Source organism: Penicillium digitatum, chromosome 4 (assembly GCF_016767815.1).
Source record: "Penicillium digitatum chromosome 4, complete sequence".
Lineage (NCBI taxonomy): Eukaryota > Fungi > Ascomycota > Eurotiomycetes > Eurotiales > Aspergillaceae > Penicillium > Penicillium digitatum.
The window spans coordinates 681,543-703,107 of NC_089387.1; the positions used below are offsets into that span (position 1 = coordinate 681,543).

A 21,565-nucleotide genomic window follows, 5' to 3' on the forward strand; every position below is an offset into this window, starting at 1 on the left:
CTTTCCACTAGACCATAACAAAAACCAAGGTTCCTGTTTATGGCCTAGGGAGGCCGTATTTGAGGTTTTTGACAGATTACAAATCAGAGGCACTGTTACCCCCGGGCCAGGTGAAGTCGCTAACCCACACCGGTGATGAGGTTTCTGAGTGAGATCGCGGCCCGCTCGGGAGACTCGAACAACTCGCGAAGCTCAAGAACATCGGAAAGAGCTGCACACATAGGCATACACAGCATAAGAACAGATGAGCTGTGTTCCAAGCGCTTGTCCCAGTGGGGATGTTGTAGCCAATAGAGAAACCTTCCGGGTCAACTCTAAGAAAGTATAGATCGGGGCCAACACAAAGATGAACACCATTTGATATGATATGCATTGATCTCAATCGCCAGTTACCAAATTATAAGTGCCTATGTTCTGTGTGCATAACTCCACTACCAGGCTGTCATACCACCATCGACCCGAATGTCTGCAGCAGTGATATAGGAGCTCTCATCTGAAGCAAGAAAGCTAGCAACAGCCGCAATCTCTTCTGGCTGACCGATGCGGCCAACCATGATCTTCTGTGTCATTTCTGAGGCCCATTCAGGGTTCTCAAGCAAAGACGTGGTTTGCAGAGTCTGGATAAGACCTGGTGAGATCGAATTGGCCCGGATACCGTGCGCACGCCCTTCCATGGCCAATTGGCGTGTCATGGAAATAACCCCAGCTTTCGCAGCTGTGTGGGCGATACCAGGCACTGAACGAATCGCAATCCAACCGTTGGCAGAGCCAACGTTGATAATGGAGGCACCGGACTCCTTCAGGTACGGCCATGCAACACGAGTCAACAGGTAGACGAGGCTTAACTCCTGGTCAATTGTTTTGTACCAGTCATCATCCTTGCCGTCGTCGAGCCAGCTCATATGAACTATTCCCGCATTATTGTACAGCACATCGATGCGTCCATAGGTTCTTATGGCTAGATCGACAAGTTGCTCGCAGTTTTCACGTTTTGTAAGATCGCATGAAGACATGGATATCATTTCACCACCTAGCCCCCGTACGGCTTCGATAGTTGCTGCATCGGTAACGGTATTTATATCACAGCCGACGATTTTAGCACCTTCTTGAGCAAACTTGAGGGCTGCTGCACGTCCCATGCTACCGCCTGTACCGGTGATGAGACATATCTTGTTCAACAAACGGGGTGCCATAGCGGCTAATTGAGGGGCTGTGGTATAGTATGTCGAAATGAAATATTTGGAAAGCTGTGGTGAAAGTGTTTCTAAGAAAGTAGGGAGGCCACGAAGAGCAAAATGAGGGGATGGCCGGTCAGCAAGAATCTGATCAGTTACACTCGATAAATTTTGCTTTTTCAAGGAATCCAATCAAGAAAGCGCTCAAATCGATCCTGTGTTGGTTTCTCCACATTGACTAAGCGCTGCACTAGATATCACCATAAAATCAGCATATGTACATTGTGGCTGGATGATATACGATCGAAGGGGCCAATTGCATCCACGGATGGACGATCGGATTCGATAGTCACCTTGGAATAATCTGCCATTGCCTTGTGACCAAAACTATCGGGCCCCCGAGTAAAATTAGCTCCTAATCAACCAAAAGAAGTCAAAACAAATTAGCCCCAACCCCCTGGGCCACGGATATCATTAGATTTTCTCTCCAGTCTCACCTACTTGCCAAACCACAAACTAAGCCGGGTTGGGCTTCTGAAATGCGAATTGATTTGCGAATGTTCACTGGGTTTGGGGACCCCTTATTCGCCTGATGAGTTTTGCTAAAACGTGTACCAGGAACAGCCATTCGTATGTACCTTGTGCATAAAGTTTTCCAGTCACCAGTACAGGGTTTCACGCAGAAAATCAACCAATGCAGCACTGACTAAATTATAAGCAGCTCTTTGTTGAGGCGTACAAAATCTCATCTTTCATCCAGGATTCCATCTGCCTCAGGCAATTGAATGAGTGATGTGTCACATCAGAAGAACGATCTTCACAAACAAGTCCCATCATTCGGTTATTAATTTGGTGTTTGAGGCCACGAGCCACCCGCATGTCGAGCACAACTCGCGTCATTTAAAGTCTGCTGCCCAGGTGTAACAATTGTTGGATCAGAGCTCCTTTCTTCTTCCGATCCACTGCCACCTTCAGCTCCAACATGGAAGTGTTGATCCAGGGACATCTCAAGAGGGGACTGGCCAAAGTGGGTTGTCTTCTATTCGCAGGCCCTCAGTCTCACCCGCAAGACTAGGTTACCCCCCCCCCTCATTTCAGTCAGAAGCAATCACAGGCCTTAGAGAACTCGAATACCTAAATATCAGCTTAGTTTGCTGCGAATGCATTATCTCGACCTGCGCGCTCTCAACATGAGGTTTTAATTATTACTTCCAGTTGGCTCACTCCTAACCACAGCTTATATTCACATATCGAGCCATTCAGTGATACACGGCCTCGTTTCACTAAATCCACCTATCGCACGAAGGTTGATAGAGACACATTGATATTCGCACGTGGGGGGGTCATCAGCCGGTCATACAACACAGGAGATAGGCCCGGAGCACACACCGGTAGATGAAGCCATCAGTGAAGCTACTGCCCGAAACTTGCTCTGTGCAACTTCGCTCGAAAATGCTCCTGGTAGAGTTGCTCCTTCCAAGGGCATCTTCCGGGGTTGCATCCATATAGCTATGAGGATGCGGTCTTGCTAAGATTCCGGATACTAGACTTCCTGCCGAACTAATGTTATCTTCTTTACTCCCTCTTCTTCGACTCCTACTATAATGGCATAAACACAGCTGTCCGGGGTTTTCTCTCCGATCAGATAGTTATTCTTGTACAAAGCGCTTAAGACGTTCAAAGCGGTCTCTCACCACTACAGAAAGAAGGTTTTTTTTACGGCCCGCAAAGTTAGGGACTAAATGTATTCAGCACCTTGCGTCTAGAGCTAATTGTACTACTATATAAACTGGGGGTAAATAAAGAAACGCAGTCTCCGCCAACCGTGACTATCACCAGGTATGATGGAAGACGGTCTGTCTGATACGAAAAGGCACAAAATAAGACAAAGGGGCACGCCTCGGCGAACCGGCAAGGATGTGATTGGGGTGAACTTCAATCGCCAGGGCACTTCGCAACTGAGCCGTCCCCCCCCCCCCACTTGATGGGTGATGTTCCAAGCAAGGATTAGGCAGCGAAAAATGCAAAAAAAGGAATGGGACGAGCCGGGATCGAACCGGCGACCTTGCGAACTTCAATCGCACGCTCTCCCAACTGAGCTATCGTCCCATTTGGGATGCAGGTCGAACCAGAAATTGACAACATAAATTAAATTCTATTTCTTGCGTTCACACCAGCACAATCTATGTAGATGATCAGTTAGATCGCACAGTCCATGCAATTCTAGTCTACTACAAATTCCTTCAGATCAGTATGTACCTTTTACTATCATATTGCACTGATCGGGGAATTATAAAGGTATCGATGATCGCATTTTCTAAAAAAAGGAAATTATATACCCAGCACCAACCTTAAGAAATGACAAGAATAGTCGGCCTTGTCGTGTCTCTTTAGTTGTCTTTTAGACGTCTTCTCTCCCGCTTCTGTTTGAGGGTCCCAGTTAGTTTTCATGAACTATAACTTTAACCCTAACCTTACCATACATTCTGGCTTGCTAAGAATAGTGTCTTCCGCTACGGAATCGGGTTTGCGCCTTCAATGTAGTCTAAATCCTACATCCCTAGATTCTGCATTGACCCTTATGGGGATGAATGTGGCAGCAGAATACGATATAACATCAGAGTTTCATTCTTTATCGGGCTCCTCTTATGGCATATGATATAGTTGAGAAGGGCCTCAGAGGTGCAGCTTTTTAATCTACTACATACATCAATGTAGGATCTTCTAATAGAACCGATCGGCCTCTTTCAATTTTGGAGTTGCTTGGATCCTCGGTCTTTACTTATCTCCGGTGTATTTGATCTTATAGTTAAGAGATATGAATTGCACTGATTGTGGACACCGTACGTCCCTTTCTATTATAGGTTAGTCTGACACAGAAAAGGGTACACAACTGTATCGGGATTTGTGTTACCCCAACACCGTGCAGTGACAGTCCGAGTTGCAAAAGAAAATGCAAAAAGAATGGGACGAGCCGGGATCGAACCAGCGACCTTGCGAACTTCAATCGCACGCTCTCCCAACTGAGCTATCGTCCCATTTGGGATGATGTCACACTCACTATGAAAGAATATAGCCCTGAATCTGTCCTTGCAGTCGAAGCCTACGAATAATTTAGAGCTTTTACGATGGTTGGAGTCTTAAGAAAACCCAACAATTGAACAAAATAACACCATGGGTGCCTTATATAGTTCTTCTCCTGAGAACTTGAACCCAGGTGTTTTACGTTCTTATTGCAAATATTGTCGCTTCCGGTTTTCAAGCTTGCCGGGTACAACGCATTGAATCTTTTACAGTCCATTCTAGATTCTGTGTTGTTTTCATTCGTATCATATTATGCGTGTTGACTATTTGTGTCTGTATAAGCGAAATATTGAATAGTTACGAGATTGCTTGTGTTTTACCCATGCTTAGGGCTTGTCCTCAAATTCACATGTCGAAATATATAGTTGACTTGTCAGTTCACATGGGGACACACAAACACGTAGAGAATTAAAACCCACGGCAACAATTACTTATCTACCGATCAATAGTGTCCATAGGCCACACAAGCGGCAATAGCGTCCCAAGCAAACGGTGGGAAATAGAGAGAACACACAGTTGTTAGTGCACCACAAGGTCCATAGTCACATTTTTGGTAGTTACATCAGCTTATTTCAGCTATGAAGTGATAGCGCAGCTTTTCCGCCAATTTTATCATATTTTTTTTTATCAAGGGCTTATAGTAACTATACCATACAAGGACGTAGTACCTCGCCTCATTAGTTCCGATTTGCAGATACAATCGGGAAGAAGTCAACGTTCCCTCAGCCTCAAAAGAGACCACCTGAACTATGGTTGGCATAGTAGGCCGTCAAATGTAAATATTTATGGGCTGCATCTCTTAAAGTCATCTATGCCCTCAAGGTCTTACATGGTTATCTCCTGCATTCGTGGATGCCATTTTAAACTCCGCATATGGGGAAAACGACTTAATGATAATGTCCGTCCTTAATTATTACACTTGATGAAACTTTGCATCCCAAATGGGACGATAGCTCAGTTGGGAGAGCGTGCGATTGAAGTTCGCAAGGTCGCTGGTTCGATCCCGGCTCGTCCCATTCTTTTTTTGCATTTTGCCTGTCCAATCTAATATATAGAGATCATGACCGGACCGCATTCGATGGATACCCGGCTTTCATAGCAACGTTCCTCTCCCACTGCCTAAGCACAGACAATACTCCGCGATGCTAGGTCCTGCGATGGTGGGTTTCGACACCACCGGTACATGTTGCAGTAAACAATTATATGATATAGATGGGTTCGCAGTGCAATGATTTTATAATTTCGCATAGGGTCTTTTAATTATGCGTAGCAAGCAATCTCCCAGGGGTAGATAGATGTGGCCAATTAGATCTTGATCTAGTGTATCCTAAATAGTGCATGTCGCTCGCTTGAACAGGCCGAATACGCCTCACTCCTACTCAGTCCAACCGACCTAGGGTATGGCTTTAAAAGGTTAACTCTCAATAAACATTGTTAGCACTCAATAGGGCTCGTATCGGGCAATAAATAATAGAGGCTAATCCCCGATATCGATCTCATGTTCCTTAAGCCACCCTCTCACCATTCCAGCGGTATGTATACACGCGTTGTCCTATGCATTTATTGGCAGGGGACCCTTTTCAAGAAGAAAAACCGTGAAATTGAAGTGGCTGGGAAATGTAGGGTCTATTGCGGGACTTGAAAACACCGGATACTAATCTCGTTAATTTGCCGTCCCTCCCATACAAAACTCGTTATATGGCGACTAGTTAAAACTATTTTGCCGATCGATCGCTACTTTGTCCAAGTGGAAGCGGTCCATCCCTCGGAAGGTCGCTCTCCGAGAGTCCCCAGGCCTTTCTCTCGGGGCGAAAACCAGTCAACTATTACGCCTTAGGTAAAGCAAACTGCAAAAGGTTTCCACAAGCGAGGAAGTTGGAGCTGTAAAAATAGATCTATTAATAGTGGGACTTCAATTTGCAAAAATTATATATAGTTTTTCTCTTGGAACATTCTTACACCCCAAGTGGGACGATAGCTCAGTTGGGAGAGCGTGCGATTGAAGTTCGCAAGGTCGCTGGTTCGATCCCGGCTCGTCCCATTCTTTTTTGAATTTTTCCTGTTCCTTTCTATAAAGGAAGGAGATCACCAAATGGGATGGACGATAACGACGGGTTAACCAACTACAGTGCTCAGTATGACCAGCCAGTTCTTCAAACGAAAGAGTACATTTTAAATAGAATATCAAGTATCAGGAGAGAAAGGAAGAAGAAAGGAAACCTGCTTAGTAGGACCTTTATAGGGTCCTATCTTAACAATAAATAATGTAAACTCCACCAAGATAGAGATAGATATCCGGCAGAAATCCTTATAAGCGGTAGTTAATAGTAGAAACTATTCAGCAGAAAAGGTCAGATCGTCACACTTAGTGCCGAATGCTTGCCTATGTTGTATGTCTAATGCCTGGGTACCCTACCCGGGCCTGGCAGAAAAATTAAGTTACAGACCCTTAATCAGACACACCCTGTTCTGATAGCCCGAGGCAGGAAAGAAAACGAAGGCTTTGTTGGAACACAAAACAAATTTTTGGATCACCATCTTTTTCGGTAGTTCTCAAGCCCGAAAGAGATGATACTGAAATTAGTGTACTGATTTGCACGGAATTGCAAAACCTTCATTTTTGTGGGTTAACGGTACATTGTTGCGGGGGCTCAAGAATAGTCCAATGAAGCTGGGATCAAAGTGGAAACAAGACATTTAGGTATTGAGTGCCATAAACCATCATAGGCGATACATTAGTTGGAATCAGTTGAATCACCCCTCTACATGATCGCCGGTTTATTCCTGGCTCACCCCATTCATTATACGAACGTTCCCCTAGTAAACAGTACATAAGTTATAGACAAGACCAGTTGGCCGCTTATGTTGTACGCGGCCTTTTGATGTCTTTTTAGGTCCATTCTTAGCATTGCTAACTCGGTTCTCCGAGTTGTTATCATTTTAGGCCCATTTATAACCCTTCTCCTTAAACTTAAGCTCTAGTTCTTACCATCCATTCTAACCTGATGACAATGCGACTCTGCTGCGTAACTGTTTTTCAAGAAGATTAAACTAAATAAGAAAGTCTCATTCATCCCAAATGGGACGATAGCTCAGTTGGGAGAGCGTGCGATTGAAGTTCGCAAGGTCGCTGGTTCGATCCCGGCTCGTCCCATCCCTTTTTTTTTGATGTTGAATTTTTGTCAAATCGACACAGTCAGACCAAAAACACACAACTCCCACCCATACACTCGCCATTCCAAACAAAATGATCACCCCCCAAAGCCAAGTCACTATGATGTTTGTACAACAAATTTCGAAGCACTTGTCGAATCTTTTGCCAAAACTTCTATTTAGTCGCAACGGACTACTTCTATATCAAACTCCATCTCAAAAGAAAAAAAAATCAAGCAGAAATCGTCTCTGTATACCCACATAGATTGTGATGAAAATCATGTCAACCATCACACCTTCTTCATGAGTTCCAATCCATAAGGTCACGTCCACCACTGCTCACTCGAGGTCCATGAATATGACATTAGAAGCTCGGCCACCAATGGCTTGCTAAGAAAGGGTATAGGTCTGTGTGGGGGTATTGGTCGACACATTCTCGGATCGCAAATTTCGACTACTGGTGGGACAAGACGGGGAAATAGGATTGAGCATTATGCGGATGGGGATTTGGTGAATAATCAGACATCGAATATGGACTGGCAGATGATATCTCTCTAGCTGAATGGGGACCTGAAGTTCCATCTTGGTTGTTACAGTGGTGAATGTCTTAATCGGCAAATTTCTTTCTTTCTTTTTCACTCGAAAGGTATCTCCTAACTAGCTGCGCAGCCGAGTTATTCGTCATTTCGGGATTTGAAGATATGGCTCTTTGGCGAGACTGACGTTTCCTTTCATTTCTCCTGTCGTGAATCAAAGGCCTTAACTATACGTAGACCAAATGTCAGTTCCCCCCTAGAGCTCAAACATCTACATCAGAAAACCTTCGAAGGGCGGATAAAATGACAAGAAGAGCCTCAAAGATAGCAGGAACACCAGGAATTAGTGATGCCCGAATTCCACAAGATAAACTATACAGAGAGAAAGTAGACTCAAAAATTAAAACCGAAAATGAACCAAAAAACTGCATAAAATTGACTACATAACCAAAACCGAACAGAAAAACCACAGCGGGTATAGAAAGTATCTTCATTGATCTCATTGCCTCACAAGAGAGAGATCTTACGACCACCCCTCCATAGGCGGCGGCACACCATCCCATTCATTTCCCTGCGACACAGGAGCACTGACTTCCTCCTCACAAGTCCCACTGGGTATCTCCTCAGCAGCACCCCAGCCCATAGACTCAAGTTCTCGAACAAAGAAATCACGCTCTTCCTCCATCAGAGACGCACCCTCATCACCGCCCATGACATCCCTGTACTGGCGCAGATGCCACCAATGCGTAAGACCACGAAGCGCCTGTTCCAACGGCAAGGCCTCTTCGACCTCGGCATCGACGTCAGAGCCAGCGAGCCAGTCATCGCGCAGCTCGGGGCGGCAGTACAGGTAGATAGCAGTGATGACGCGCATGTTACTTTGGCGCCATTTGCGGCCGCAGTAGGGGACTTGGGATTTGAAGAGTTTGAGGGTGTAGAAGCGGAGGTGTGGGTCTGGTATCTTGAGGCCCTTGCGGAGGATGTTGCTTGATTTGTACTGCACTAGTAGGAGGCAACGGTGGGCTTTGTTGCGCGTGATCTTTTGCATGACGTGTAGATAGTTGATGGCGGAGAAGAAGTTGCGAAAGGAGAATACTTTGACTGGTTCTTTGGGGAGGGGGGCGGTTGGGTAGCCTAGTTCGTCAACTTCGGGGCGTGCTGGTCCGTTGATGAGATCCGTTAGCGCTTCCTCTTCGGAGAGACCTGGCATACTGCCGTTTGCCGTTGGATCTGAGCGGTGGCGCGAAATTGGGCGTGGCATGGCTTCATCTTCGCTTTCAGTGTCACCGCAGGAGCCTTCTTCGGTTTCCCGGGGGAAGTCGGTGTTGCTTTGACAGAAGTGGAAGAAGCTATGTATTGTGTTAGTGGTGAGCTAGTTTAGAGAACGAAGTCGAGCAACATACGATAAGTCTTCGCGGTCATTCTTATGTGCCACCGTTTGGTCAATGTCTTGGTGAGCGAACATTTTGAGGATCAAGGGGATGTAGTTGGAGTCAAGTAACAGCTGTGTCATGTATTCAAATTTCAAAATATCTTGATTGATTAGCACACCGCAATTCGGAAAAAAGGAATTGTAATGCAGACTTACGAGATCGTTTGAACCACTTCAGGAGAAGCAACAGAGTTCCAGACACGGCTTTCCCGGTGATCTCGCGGAGTCGAACATTGTCTAGCTCATCGATAGATGCATCGGAAAGATTGTCACTAAAACCTGTGTTAGAACGGACTCCTTGTTTTTTTTCCCCCAGTGTTTGGGCTCACCTCATGCCCTGCGTAGTCTGGCTAGTAGCCTGGTTGACCACTGCGCTGACATTTGTCAGAATGATTTTTAAGAATACGATAGTGATGGACTGAAGATGAGATAAAGTGCTGGTCTGGTAAACAGTTAGCCAATGTCGAAGTTGGGTCTCGAAAGCGTGCACTCACATAAAACGAGTCAACCGCATCCAGACGCCGCTGGATATCAGGATCATCTGTTTCTTTCTCCACTACTTTGGGCTTAGGTTCGGCCTTCTCGTCACCCGACAGATCTAGATGTTCAAAATCATCCGGTAAATCATCCGAGATGTTATCAGGGAAGTGAGCAGCGTCCTCAGAGTTCCAGCCACGGTCGTACTGCATAAAATGCTCACGCTCCTGCCAAAGCTGTCGCATCGCACGAGTCATTTTCACATGGGTTGAAAATAGTTTTCCGGCTTCAATAATGGACGCAGGTACATCACTGCCTTCCCATTTCTTTCCAACCAGGGCGTCCTGGCGTTCTGTTGTGCCCTTCCCGCCAATACGGTTGCTAGAATCATCTAGGGGAGGGTACATGAAAGGGAAATTTTGGTTGGTCTGATAGTTCTGTTTCTTCCCAGATTTCCCTCCTGGACCGGCGGGGGATGGCGGGGGAGAAGGGGCCGGGGTTGCAATATGAACGGCCTGTTGAAGGATAGAGCCGTTTCCACCGGAAATCGAGGGGGAAACACCACAGAAGATACCACTGGATGAGTTGAATTTAGCTGTATTGTGTGGAAGAGGGGGTAGAATGGAATTGTTTTCCAATTCCAGTGGAACAACGAGGGGCGGAGGGTTGTAAGCTGGGTATTTGGAAGTGATTTCCTGGCGGAAGAGATGGTAGTCCAGAGGGGAGGCGTGTAGAAATGGTGTCCTGCGTTTGGAATCATCCTTTTCAGAGAAAACAGAAGGCTCTAATACCTCCTTTGCACGTTTTAAATCATCGGTTCCGCCAAAGACGAGAAGCAGCGACTTCCATAACAACAGAAGGATCCGGGTCAGCGGGATATTGGCAGATTCGTCCCAGCGTAGTCGAGCGATGATTTCAACAATGGAGACCAACAAACTAGGATTTGAGTTTGCCAGTGCATCCCGGACCGAGCTGCATTGAGGGTCGCGCGCCTGTTGCCTGCGACCCACTTCCACGGCAAAGTACAAGCTTGTAAGGACCAGGTTGGCCTCACGCTCTGGTGCCGCAATATCACCAGGGTTAATTCGCTCGTAATCAATGTCACCGGAGTCCGATCCGAACGCTGAGCGGGTCTTGTCAAAAAGGCGGCACATGTACTGTATCAAGGCGGTAACGCCCGAACATTCCTGAAGAAGGGAAACATTCTCCTCGATGCACTGAATCTGCAATGACTTAAACAGTGATGTTTCGGCTGTTGACTTAGAATTTCCATCGGAAGGATAGTCGGGCGCCACTCTCCCACCGCTGAGACCCCATACGCCAGTGACAACATAGCAAATAGTTTCTAGGGCTTCCAATCGCGCGGGGGCTTCAGCAAGCTGCAGGTCCTCAAGTATTCGAGCAACAAATGAGCGACGTAAATCCCTGGACGTGTCAAGCCACGATGCCCCGGGCATGTCTCGCTGGCGTCGCTGGTAAAAAGTGAGCCACTTCTTGTTGAAAGTCGCTTTCGTGCCCATCAACATGACACGATCAAAGGCATTATATTGGAACCACTCATCGAGCTCATCGGGAAAAGACTGGGCGTCGGCATATTCAAACGCATAGGCTGGTTGCTCAATCTTGGGCATTTCACCCACAAGCTTCCGCAACTCTGACAAGCTCAGAGAGCTCGCACCTCGATCCGTATTCTCCTGGATGGGAGCTGCAGGGGGCGGTTGCATCGGAGGAGGTGGAGCAGAGCCTTCATGACGAAGCTCCGGTCGTTTCATAAATTTTTCGGGCGCAGAGGGCGCCGTCTCATGAGTGGGCGCGGCCTGTTCGGCCTGTTCCTGGCGGAGCCCTTCAGCCACCTCCTCCATGAGTTGGTCATCTGAAACTGGCGAGATATCGGTCCCTGTTTGGTCGACCTCATCCGCCCTCACAATATGATGCTCCTGCATAATGACTTCGGGTGAATCTGAAGGCACGTCCATCACAGGGGACTTGGACTTGTTGAATTGTTGTGTTCCTGGCTGAAAGTTGTTCGGTGGATCACCAGAGTACCAACGCTCCATACATGAGGCAAAAAAGCTAAAATAAAGGAGCAAGAATTCGGATAGAGACTCAAGCAAATGGACCACTACGCATTTTGTAAGTATTCGCAGTGTACAAGGGGTTGTTGGTAGCTGCGGTGTTGATGCGGGAGGCCATCTGGCACGTGACTAGACTACAAGCGTGTGCTGATTTCGAGATTTGTGACAATGATTTGAGTGGGAAGAGATTGAGTAGAATCGATGTCAAGCAGTTTATCAACAGGTTTTCGCTCGCTACTATGGTAGATATATATTGAAATGAAACATCCCTTACTTCGACTTTTTACGAAGACTGCGACGCTTCAACCTCTGAGACTCCCAACGTTGCCAGCCAGCCTCAGCCAAGTCTTCACTTACGACCAGATCACGGATTCTGACCAAGCGAGATACAGTAGTCTCCATGGCCCATTCAATTAAGCCAGAGCTTCGGAGCAGGCTGGTGACCACGAACCAGCCACAAGCACATACGAATCCAGCGGCACAGCCAGCAAGGACTTGTCTCGAGGTGTGGTAGTTTAGGTAGACCCGGCTGGCGGCGACACAGGCAGCCCCAATGCAAAGAGCCAGCATGACCAGGACTCGTAGAAGAACGGCGACATTGGGGTAGGAGCTGGCGGAAGCTTGGCTGTGACGGAAGAGAAGGAAGAAGGTAAGGTAGACGGAGAAAAAGGTCATGAATTGGGCGTGTGAAGATGGCATTCCATATCCCTTGCCAAACATTTCTGTGTACAAGTGTCAGTCTGGGAAAGTACCCACGAGACCATCGACATCGATAACTTACCCTTCGGTCGCTCTTCCTTGATCAAACGTTTGAGGACAAAGTTCACTGCTTCACAGCCCAGCTGTCCTACAAACATCAAAATGACTTCCACCTCCCTTGTTGACCAGACCAAGGTTGCATAAGAAACACATAGTGCCTGTGGGATCAGGGCCAGCCATGCTGAGGCAAAGGACAGTTGGTCCTCGGGGTTCTGGAATCAAGTTAGTGGGAAGTACAACAACAACATCATGATGTGACTGACGTAGTGAACATGAGTCAGAGACAACGACGCCAGCGGAGTGTCTCCCATAATGGATGAAGGGAGTGAACAAGGGAAGTCAAAAGATCCAAATGTCCTCTAAACTTGGAGATTCCCTTTTTCAGGGACATCCGGGCCAAGACCAATGCCAAGACCTTTCTCTTATCGGCGATAAGGATGTTGGGCAGCGGGGACCTCTCAACTTTCAAGTCGTTTCCTCCATTTTTAGGCACCCGAGGGGATTTGCCATTTTTTTCGGGATCTTGATATTTGGCTTCTCTCTTTCGTTTTTTTTCCTTTCTTCTGTCTTCCTCGTATACTACCTCACTTTCAAACAATGACGCCGCTGTTTTCTCTCCAAACTCCAGACTCTCTATTGCATCATCTTTTGGACCCCTCCCGACTTTCAGCCGAACATTGGCCCATAGAAGGAATACTCGGAACATCTTCATATTTGGTTGGTCTAAATCTTTTACCCGGGGCTCAGTCGCAACGCTGATTCGAAGTGATCTTCCTGCAGGATAGAACCCCCCCTTTCGTGCCCGATCGTCCTTAGTGACAGTTCACTTGGGATCGGTCATCATTATTACCTTTCGAGGGGGGTTTTTTTACGACAGTCATGAGCTAGCGTTGCTAGGATTTTTATGCAGGAGACAAACTCGTCCCCAAACTGCGATCCACTGGAATCATATCGGAGGCAAATATAACCACCCCCACCTGAGAAATCTTCACAAGTGATCGCACTCGGATTCATCCCGCCATGACCGAACTCAACTTCCCGGAGGATGACCGCTCGGTCGAGCTTTCATCGATTGCTGCGATCTTTCCGGAAATACAAATCGATCCCTCATCTCCGTTCAAAGCCGTTCTCGATCTTCCAGTCGCACCTTCTGCCCCAACCTCAATATATTTTCAGCAACCGCTCGATGTCGCTGCTGCTGCTATCACGCCTCCAACATCAGTAGACGAGTCTAAGGGAGAACTTGAACAGCCGCCCATTAAAGATGTCCATCTTCTCTCGCACTTGCCTCCGCTTAATCTCGAGATTGAGTTGCCAGAGGGCTATCCAACCGAAAAACCGCCTATCGTTCATCTGAAAACAAACCCCTCATGGTTACCACTCTTGGTCATCGATCGATTAACCAACGATTGCCACCGACTCTGGGAAGAATGTGGAAAGGATCTGGTCGTCTTTACCTACATCGACCACCTCCAGCAGCTTGCAGAAGCAACTTTCAATATTCAAGATTCGTCTGGAGAAGTATGTTTGTCGCGGGACTTGAAGATCAGACTACTGGACTATAACAAAAAGGCCGAGCGGGGAAAGTTTGAACAGGGGACTTTTGAATGTGGGGTATGCCTTGAACCCAAGAAGGGCACCGTTTGCTATCGATTACTTCGCTGCTCCCACGTATTCTGCATCAAATGCTTGCAGGATTTCTACAACTCCTGTATTACTGAGGGTGATGTTGACAATGTGAAATGCATGGCGCCGGGTTGCGAGCACAATAAGCGACCTGCAGCTACACCACGCGACAGCCAGACCCCGCCCCGCAAGAAGCGTGATCGCACCCTGGGACCAAGCGAGTTACTTCAAATTCCTCTGACCACTGAAATGGTGCAACGATATGTATTTCTCAAGAGAAAGAAAAAGATTGAAGCCGACAAGACCACAGTCTACTGTCCACGGCAATGGTGCCAGGGAGCTGCACGATCTAAGCGACACCCCAAGCTAGAAGATCTCACGTTGGATGACTTGGATAGCTCGGACAGTTCGGATGAAGAAGATGGATCCGAGTCCCGCAGCGAAGTGCACGATGGAGAGCTTCCTCCCATGGCGGAACGTGTTTCTATCTGCGAAGACTGTAACTATGCATTTTGCTGCGTCTGCAAGAAAGGCTGGCATGGCGAGTTGGTACGCTGTTTTCCACGCCGCGAAGGCGAGCCAACGGAGGAGGAAAAGGCAACCGAAGAGTACTTGCGTCTGTACACTACCCCTTGCCCTACTTGCAACGTGCCCTGCCAAAAGCAAATGGGATGCAATCACATGCGCTGTTTCCAGTGTGACACGCACTTCTGCTACCTTTGCTCGGCCTGGCTGTGTGCAGACAACCCATATAGGCATTTCAACGACGAGAAAGGCGAATGCTTCAATCGTCTTTGGGATTTAGAAGGTGGTGATGGCATCAACCCTGATGGAGCCGAAGCACTCCACCGCATCCCAGACGCACTTCTAGACTTTGACGATGACCCGGCATTGATAGCCATTCACGAAGAAACCGAGGAAAGTGATGACGACCGTCCCGCATTTGACTTTGATATTGATGAAGATGGCCTCCACCGACACCCTCCTCCTCCCGCCCCTGTTCCACCTCAAGTCAACCGTGGTGGTGGCAGACCTGACCAGCGTGATCACGCAGCTGTCCGCGCAGCTGCCGCTGAACGTCAAGCCCAAGCTCGCGCCATGGCCGAGGTACGAAACCGAAATGCGAGGCGACAGGCTAGACGCCCTGTTCGATGGGCAGAAGCCCCTCCCCAACGTCTCCCCCCGCAAGCAGGTGATCCCAGACGTCCTGTTCAGTGGGCGGAGATTCCCGAAGAACCATTGGCAGACGAAGAGGGCCCCATCCGATGGGAGGCTATTGCAATCCGACCAGGTAGAGCACAGGCACATCCTGGTCTTCAGCGATTTTTGGGCCTAGTACAGAACGACCGTGAAGACGAATGGGATAGTGATGAGATGGATGACGACTTCTAGATCGAGGTTTTATTTGTCCAACTCAACACTCAACCGCACACAAGATTTTCTTCCCATTCAAAACGCGTCTCAACGACATTGATGCATACAACGAATTCATGTTTTCTTTTTTTGCCTTTCTTTATTTCCTGATTTTTGTCTTTTATAAATTTCTCCCTTGTCTTCTATCCCACCACGTTTTGTTTCCCTCCTGCGTTTTCGGCTTTTTTTTTTCTTTTGTTCCCAATTGCTTTTGACTTTCGTTTCCTGGGTCTTTCTTCTCTGGCAAAGCGTAGGCAATATTCATACATACTTACCCATTCATATAGCGTGTGTTGCTAGCGCCTCTTCTATTTGATATTCACCTTTTTGATTTGATAGATTCATGATGAAATCAAGGTTCGTCATTCCATTTTCTTTCCTGAATATGTAAAGAGAATTATTGCATGGAAACTGCGTTTTGCCGCTTTGTCAACCAAGATGAGCTTTAAAAAAGCATCTGAAAAGTGCAAGCCTAAAATTTTGGTTTAATCCTACATATAACCTCCGTATATCATTTGAGCCCAAATAGATGCCTTACAGACGCAATGCAGTATAAGCGGCCAACTGTTCTAATATGCTTTTGAATGTAAAATATGGCCTATGGATTTACTGTCCTTCTTAGTGATTTCACAATGATTTAACAGCGTAAATCAGCTTTGCATCACGCATAGTATAAAACGACATTTTACTTATGAATACCACCTCAAATTTAAGAAGAAACTGTCTTTACTACCTAGGTAGTCCGAGGAATCCCTCTCTAGTTGGATATAAAGCTATTCCCTACTCTCCGTGATCATGCTGTAAGCCTGCATTTAAATCCAACTTTGGTGCAACCGCTTACCGAACGTATCGCAAACAGATGTATCGCCAATAGCGGTAGTGCATTCCTTATTCAAACGCTACACAGGATTGATACCTGGTCTCATATTTGGAAAGGTAAAGACAGACTGGACATTAGTTCCTGCGTTGTTGAAGTTCCCAGGTGAGTCGCAAGGCTGAGATGGAAACTTTGCGTAGTGATTGAAACAATAGCTTGCTTCAGGCCCTCATACACAGTGACATCAAAGAAGCCAGGATTACGGGTTCGTTTCCCACATTGATCGTTCAATTTCATCCGTACCCGCCGTTTTTGTGGCCTGCGTTCTCAATTTCGGTCATTGCACTTGCAACAACTTTATAAATGGGGATACCTTCCCATTTTTAACTCCAAAGACGTTGCTGCTATCTACACTGGGTAGTGGTGTGAAGTGGTCTATATTGAAAAAGCCCTACTCATTAGTATTCACAAGGGAAATTGGCTTCTCCCTCCAGCATGCGTGTGTGTTGGTGGAGTCTACGTCAGTCATAATGACATAGTCTCTGATCCCAGGTATCTGAGCAACCTCATTGGCACACAAGAATTCCATCTTTCTGCAGTTGGTAGCCTGGTTAGTGCCGTTTTCTTAAATGAGGAATTGAGTCACCTTACAGGATAACAGGACAAGCACCGGCATTCTGCGAGGTAGTCTTCCACGCAGTAGGCATCAGTTGACCATGGATTACCGCCTACAACTCCCCTAATATCTGATCTTCGTCCTGTCTGTTTGGCAAGGCATTTGGTTTTCCATCATCAATGAAGATTTTAAGAGTTCTTCGGTGATGATTCCTCGCCCGAAAATTTGTCATTTAGGCAAGAAGCCTCGAATTTTCCAAGCTGCGGATATGTCGTCAAGAACGGAGACATAAGGTGTTAAGGTCGTAACAGTCTAAATAAAAGCAGGGGCTCAACTAAATACATGCCGTAGGTTTATAATATCATGCAAATGTCTTCCGATGTCAATGCCAAGGCCAGTGCCAAGGTGAGCCAGTGGCCGATAAGTGGAAGCCAATAACCTCATTTAGCTAACTAGTACTCCGTACATCATAATAGATGAATCGTAAATGAGTGACCCATTTTGACTGACCGCTTATCCCTCACTTTCCACTCCGAAAACCCCACACCAAACATAGAGGCATGTAGTATGGGACTGCAGGTGAAAAATTCCTCGGATTTGGATCGGAAGACGCATTGCTGGAGAAACTCGACTTTCGTTCGACCGAACATTCACATGAGACGACTTAGTTCTAGTCGTAACCTATGTCCAGACCACAGGGTTCAGGTAACTTGTAAAGTGCATTGTCGAGGTCATTCGGTATTGGGACATGGGGAACAGACTTCATAGGATAGAGGAGTCGGCTCCTTATCTAATAGAACTCATGCATTGTGCTGGTAGACAAGTGGTGACTTCTACGATTTCAAGCCCATCTTTACTGGTTGTTATCAGACGGCCTGAAGTTGTCACTGGGCTCAGTGATATTTTGACTGTGGCTTCGAGTTCGCAAGAGATAAACGATACAGAACAGGGGGGCGAAGGCTGTGCATGAAGGCTTAGGGAAATCATCTTCCAACATTCAAGGTTTATATCGAAATACAGACCCTGAAAAAACCTTGGAAGAAAAAAGGTCTCAGGTGACTAAACGTCGCATTTAAGCTTATTTTGCATATAACCAATCAGGATCACCGCGGTCACGGCAGGCTTTAGCGCCAACCCCATACAATTGAGTTATTGCCCTTCTTGCCGCATTGCTTCTGTTTAATTTACATGATGAGAACGGTGCCAGAAAGAGCAATAAAGAGTTGAGAAGAGTGTCAAAATTGACCATTGAAAGGACTTTTAAAGAGAAGGTTTGAATCAGTGCCTCAAGGCAGGTTTACTACTAGTGCACGAATAAATTAAGCCTTGCTAAGATGTTCGAATATAGCCTATATCTTTGGTGACACTTATTGTTTTACTTCTTCTAGATATGATCTTGCTAGATCTGTATGTGAAAGCTTATCTGCAGGCAAGTATTTGGGCTCGCGCGATAGACTCCAAAATCTGCTGTGCTCAGTTAAAGCCTCAAGTCACTGCTGTACATATTAGTCACATTGGACGATGACTAAATCCATCATGATATTTACCGACTGAGTCTACTAAATTCAATTTGTAGTAATGGGATAGATGTTTTGTGTTGCTTAATCAAGTTGATTTGAGACGCATTTTTACAATTAGATACTAACTAGCACGGGTAGGTCTGTTCGTTTGAACATGCCTCTTGCACCCATGATTCAAAAAGCGCGACCGTATTTGGTATTTGTGATCAACCTCTCCAGTCGTGCCAGAACTCATAGCTCATGACCGTGAGATCGCAGAATAGTAAAATCAATCTGTAATGCCGGGAAGGGTGGTAACCATGCCAGGTCTCATGAGGTTGGTAGATGTCCGACGCATAGGCGTGGGTTTCAGGAATTGTGAGATTTGGGTCTTCGGAGCCAGAGCTAAAATCTGGTTCAGACAGACTGGAAGCTCCGAATTCGGGCGAGTTTGCTGCAGGCTCATCTATATCTGGGTTGAGCAGACGGTGGTTGAATCTCAACCGATCTTTGGGGTTAACACCCCGAGGAATACATGGGACATCCGGTGGTATCTCAAATCCAGGCATGGGGCTTGCAGCAATACCCATAAACGGTGGCGTCGGGCATTCATCGTCCCTATCCTGGTTGGGGAAAGGAAGAAGCCAGTCTAGGCGAAAGGTATGTCCAATTTCCTCCTGCCATGTAAGAGTGATGATGGCAACTCCACCGGCCTGGGAGGCGGCAATTACCATCCCAAGTTCGGGGAGGTATTTGACCAAATTTAAGCGATCACAGGAAGAGAACATGGTATCTCCTACCATTGATTCTAGTGGAGACCGACAGAGCGTCCGCAATCCATGGTCCAATGGATAAGGATCTAAAGTGATGTTATCTCCGGAGAAGTGAAGAATAGGGAAAAACCGAGGGTTACAAGCTGACCTTGAGGTTAGTGTACTAATCCAATATATCGAATCACATCGCTCACTTACGATGGCGTACAAATCCCCTCAAGATATCCACGTCGACAGCACGATCCGTGCCCCACTGTTCATTTTCTTCTTCGATCAAATTGGCAATACCACGTCTCACGCGGATTGATTGACGATGTGGAGTCACCTCATGATTTACCTCACGATCTTGTGGTGAATCGGTGCTGATAACAAAGCAGTCACGAATGGTTATAGGAGAAGCAGTTTCTGCGCCTTCTGAGATGGTGTGATTATGTGGTGTGATTGATGATTGAGGTCGTGATTCAATATGAACGCCATTGCCAAGGGGGAAAATCTCGTCTGGTAGAAATAGCCTCGAGTTTGTTGCGCGTTCTTCAATAGCAACTCCCTCAGAAGCGACGATCGATCTGGTCTCGACATAATCAGCCGCACGTGACACGTCAAAAATCATCCGACCATTTATCATCCTTGGCTTTGGTTCGCATCCACAGGCATCAAACTTGAAACGGTGTTGCTGGACTTGACGAGGATTCAAAGGCAAGACAAACCATCCCCTTTGCTCTTGGCCACTCCTTGGACAATCGTAACTGGAGGTGTTGACAGGAGTCAGGCTGTCCCAGACTCTCCATACAAAGACTCGGTTGAGGATATCCGTGCTGACCATCCATAGACCGTTAGGGTCCAGTTCAAAGTTGGCAAAAGACACGCATGGGATGTTGTCGAAATGACCCCTATAGCTGAGCCGCAGGTTGCGTGTTCGATGATGGGGCATGTCCTTCTTCAGCACTTCCATCGAGGGCGCACTGTCTATTGATACCCACGTGTTTTCCAATACATCAGAGCCTGCCACGCTTGAGGTCTTAGAGGAACTGAGACTGGTACCGTCACTCTCAGACACAACATCCACTAACGCGAAAGCAAAGACTGTGATGACGCCCGTATTCGAGCTCACAGCAATCATCCGAGCAAATTTGTGAGTGGCCAAGCCCCAGGCACTTAATTGAACATGTTCAGCAAAGAAAGATTTTACTTCATGCGCATCGAATGGTCGATTGCCTCCATGTTTAGCACTCCTGTTGATTGCTGAGAAAATGGCCTCAACATTGTAGCCAGTGACGTTTCCAGAGTCTGTCGCTAACAGCAAAACCTCATCAACCCCCAAATCATCCACAATTATGTGATTGATTGTATGAGGTCTAGAACGATCGATGTATCCAGGCGCATTGGGTTCCTTCATCACTGGGCGGATGATCATTTCAGGTTGGGAGCCAAGGAGCTGGCGGGGTCCACTGGGAATCCATACGTAAATGTTGTCAACTTGAGCTGTAAAGAGTAAATTTCGACGCTGTGAGAGGGCCGCCTTTCAAGATAAAGGTCAGAACCGAGGAAAAATTATCCGGTCAAAACGGCAACTAGTTCAGCAGGTACTCACCAAGTTACACCTCCAAGCAGACGCAGTTGGTTTAGAAACATCACTATAGCCCAAAGATAGTCAGTGTCAATGAATTGGGTAGTACAAGCGCAAATACCCACCTAGGAAACTAGCGCAAGTCAGTTTATAGTTCTCACGTGAGGTAACCTGAAGACAAACATACCCGCTCCTCTTCTGTTTCAACATTCAAGCTGTGTACCTGAGGTCGATATCGTGAAGGCTCTCTCTCAGCATCCATCAGGCCAGTCTCCTTAGCGAGAGGAGGACGAGAAGACATTGCCGTAGGACAAGGGTGCTTGTTTCCACTGGCGAAGCGCAAAGAAGACTTTCTTGGGTCTGAGCAGAGAGTTGTGAATAGTAATAGATGAAGCTTGATATGTCATTTCAAAGGGTGGAAAGTCCAAGCCACAAGAGACAGAAGGGCGGGAACTTTGTAAACAGATCATGGTCAAGCTGGTCGCGAACACTTCCATGGCTGCGGGGAGATGCAATCATCCGGTGATGGAATGACTGACCGCCTACGCACGGACCACCACTAA

At 46.8% G+C, this 21,565-nt stretch overlaps 4 protein-coding genes and 5 non-coding genes across 9 annotated transcripts; 4 read left to right on the forward strand and 5 right to left on the reverse strand.

The window, feature by feature from the left end:
• Window positions 1-431: 431 nt before the first annotated feature.
• On the reverse strand, window positions 432-1,193 carry Pdw03_0227 (Short-chain dehydrogenase/reductase SDR; the record flags this gene model as incomplete). Its single annotated transcript, XM_014681933.2, has 1 exon — window positions 432-1,193. The coding sequence occupies one exon, from the start codon at window positions 1,191-1,193 to the stop codon at window positions 432-434; it is 762 nt and encodes a 253-aa protein (XP_014537419.2).
• Window positions 1,194-3,211: 2,018 nt separating this feature from the next.
• Window positions 3,212-3,284, reverse strand: Pdw03_tRNA149. Its single transcript has one exon. It is a non-coding gene; the product is annotated as a tRNA-Phe (tRNA).
• Window positions 3,285-4,140: 856 nt separating this feature from the next.
• On the reverse strand, window positions 4,141-4,213 carry Pdw03_tRNA148. Its single transcript has one exon. It is a non-coding gene; the product is annotated as a tRNA-Phe (tRNA).
• A 989-nt stretch (window positions 4,214-5,202) lies between these two features.
• On the forward strand, window positions 5,203-5,275 carry Pdw03_tRNA123. Its single transcript has one exon. It is a non-coding gene; the product is annotated as a tRNA-Phe (tRNA).
• Window positions 5,276-6,227: 952 nt separating this feature from the next.
• Window positions 6,228-6,300, forward strand: Pdw03_tRNA124. The gene has a single exon. It is a non-coding gene; the product is annotated as a tRNA-Phe (tRNA).
• Window positions 6,301-7,340: 1,040 nt separating this feature from the next.
• Pdw03_tRNA125 lies at window positions 7,341-7,413 on the forward strand. Its single transcript has one exon. It is a non-coding gene; the product is annotated as a tRNA-Phe (tRNA).
• Window positions 7,414-8,471: 1,058 nt separating this feature from the next.
• Pdw03_0228 (Pheromone-dependent cell cycle arrest protein Far11, putative) lies at window positions 8,472-13,002 on the reverse strand (the record flags this gene model as incomplete). Its single annotated transcript, XM_066099545.1, has 8 exons — window positions 8,472-9,297; window positions 9,352-9,481; window positions 9,537-9,652; window positions 9,710-9,822; window positions 9,875-11,930; window positions 12,207-12,654; window positions 12,714-12,903; window positions 12,955-13,002. The coding sequence occupies 8 exons, from the start codon at window positions 13,000-13,002 to the stop codon at window positions 8,472-8,474; spliced, it is 3,927 nt and encodes a 1,308-aa protein (XP_065957272.1).
• Window positions 13,003-13,711: 709 nt separating this feature from the next.
• Pdw03_0229 (RING finger protein) lies at window positions 13,712-15,709 on the forward strand (the record flags this gene model as incomplete). Its single annotated transcript, XM_014681935.1, has 1 exon — window positions 13,712-15,709. The coding sequence occupies one exon, from the start codon at window positions 13,712-13,714 to the stop codon at window positions 15,707-15,709; it is 1,998 nt and encodes a 665-aa protein (XP_014537421.1).
• Window positions 15,710-18,889: 3,180 nt separating this feature from the next.
• On the reverse strand, window positions 18,890-21,303 carry Pdw03_0230 (Ribonucleotide reductase, transcriptional regulator CRT10; the record flags this gene model as incomplete). Its single annotated transcript, XM_014681936.1, has 5 exons — window positions 18,890-19,578; window positions 19,634-20,954; window positions 21,027-21,069; window positions 21,128-21,135; window positions 21,190-21,303. The coding sequence occupies 5 exons, from the start codon at window positions 21,301-21,303 to the stop codon at window positions 18,890-18,892; spliced, it is 2,175 nt and encodes a 724-aa protein (XP_014537422.1).
• Between the last annotated feature and the right edge of the window lie 262 nt (window positions 21,304-21,565).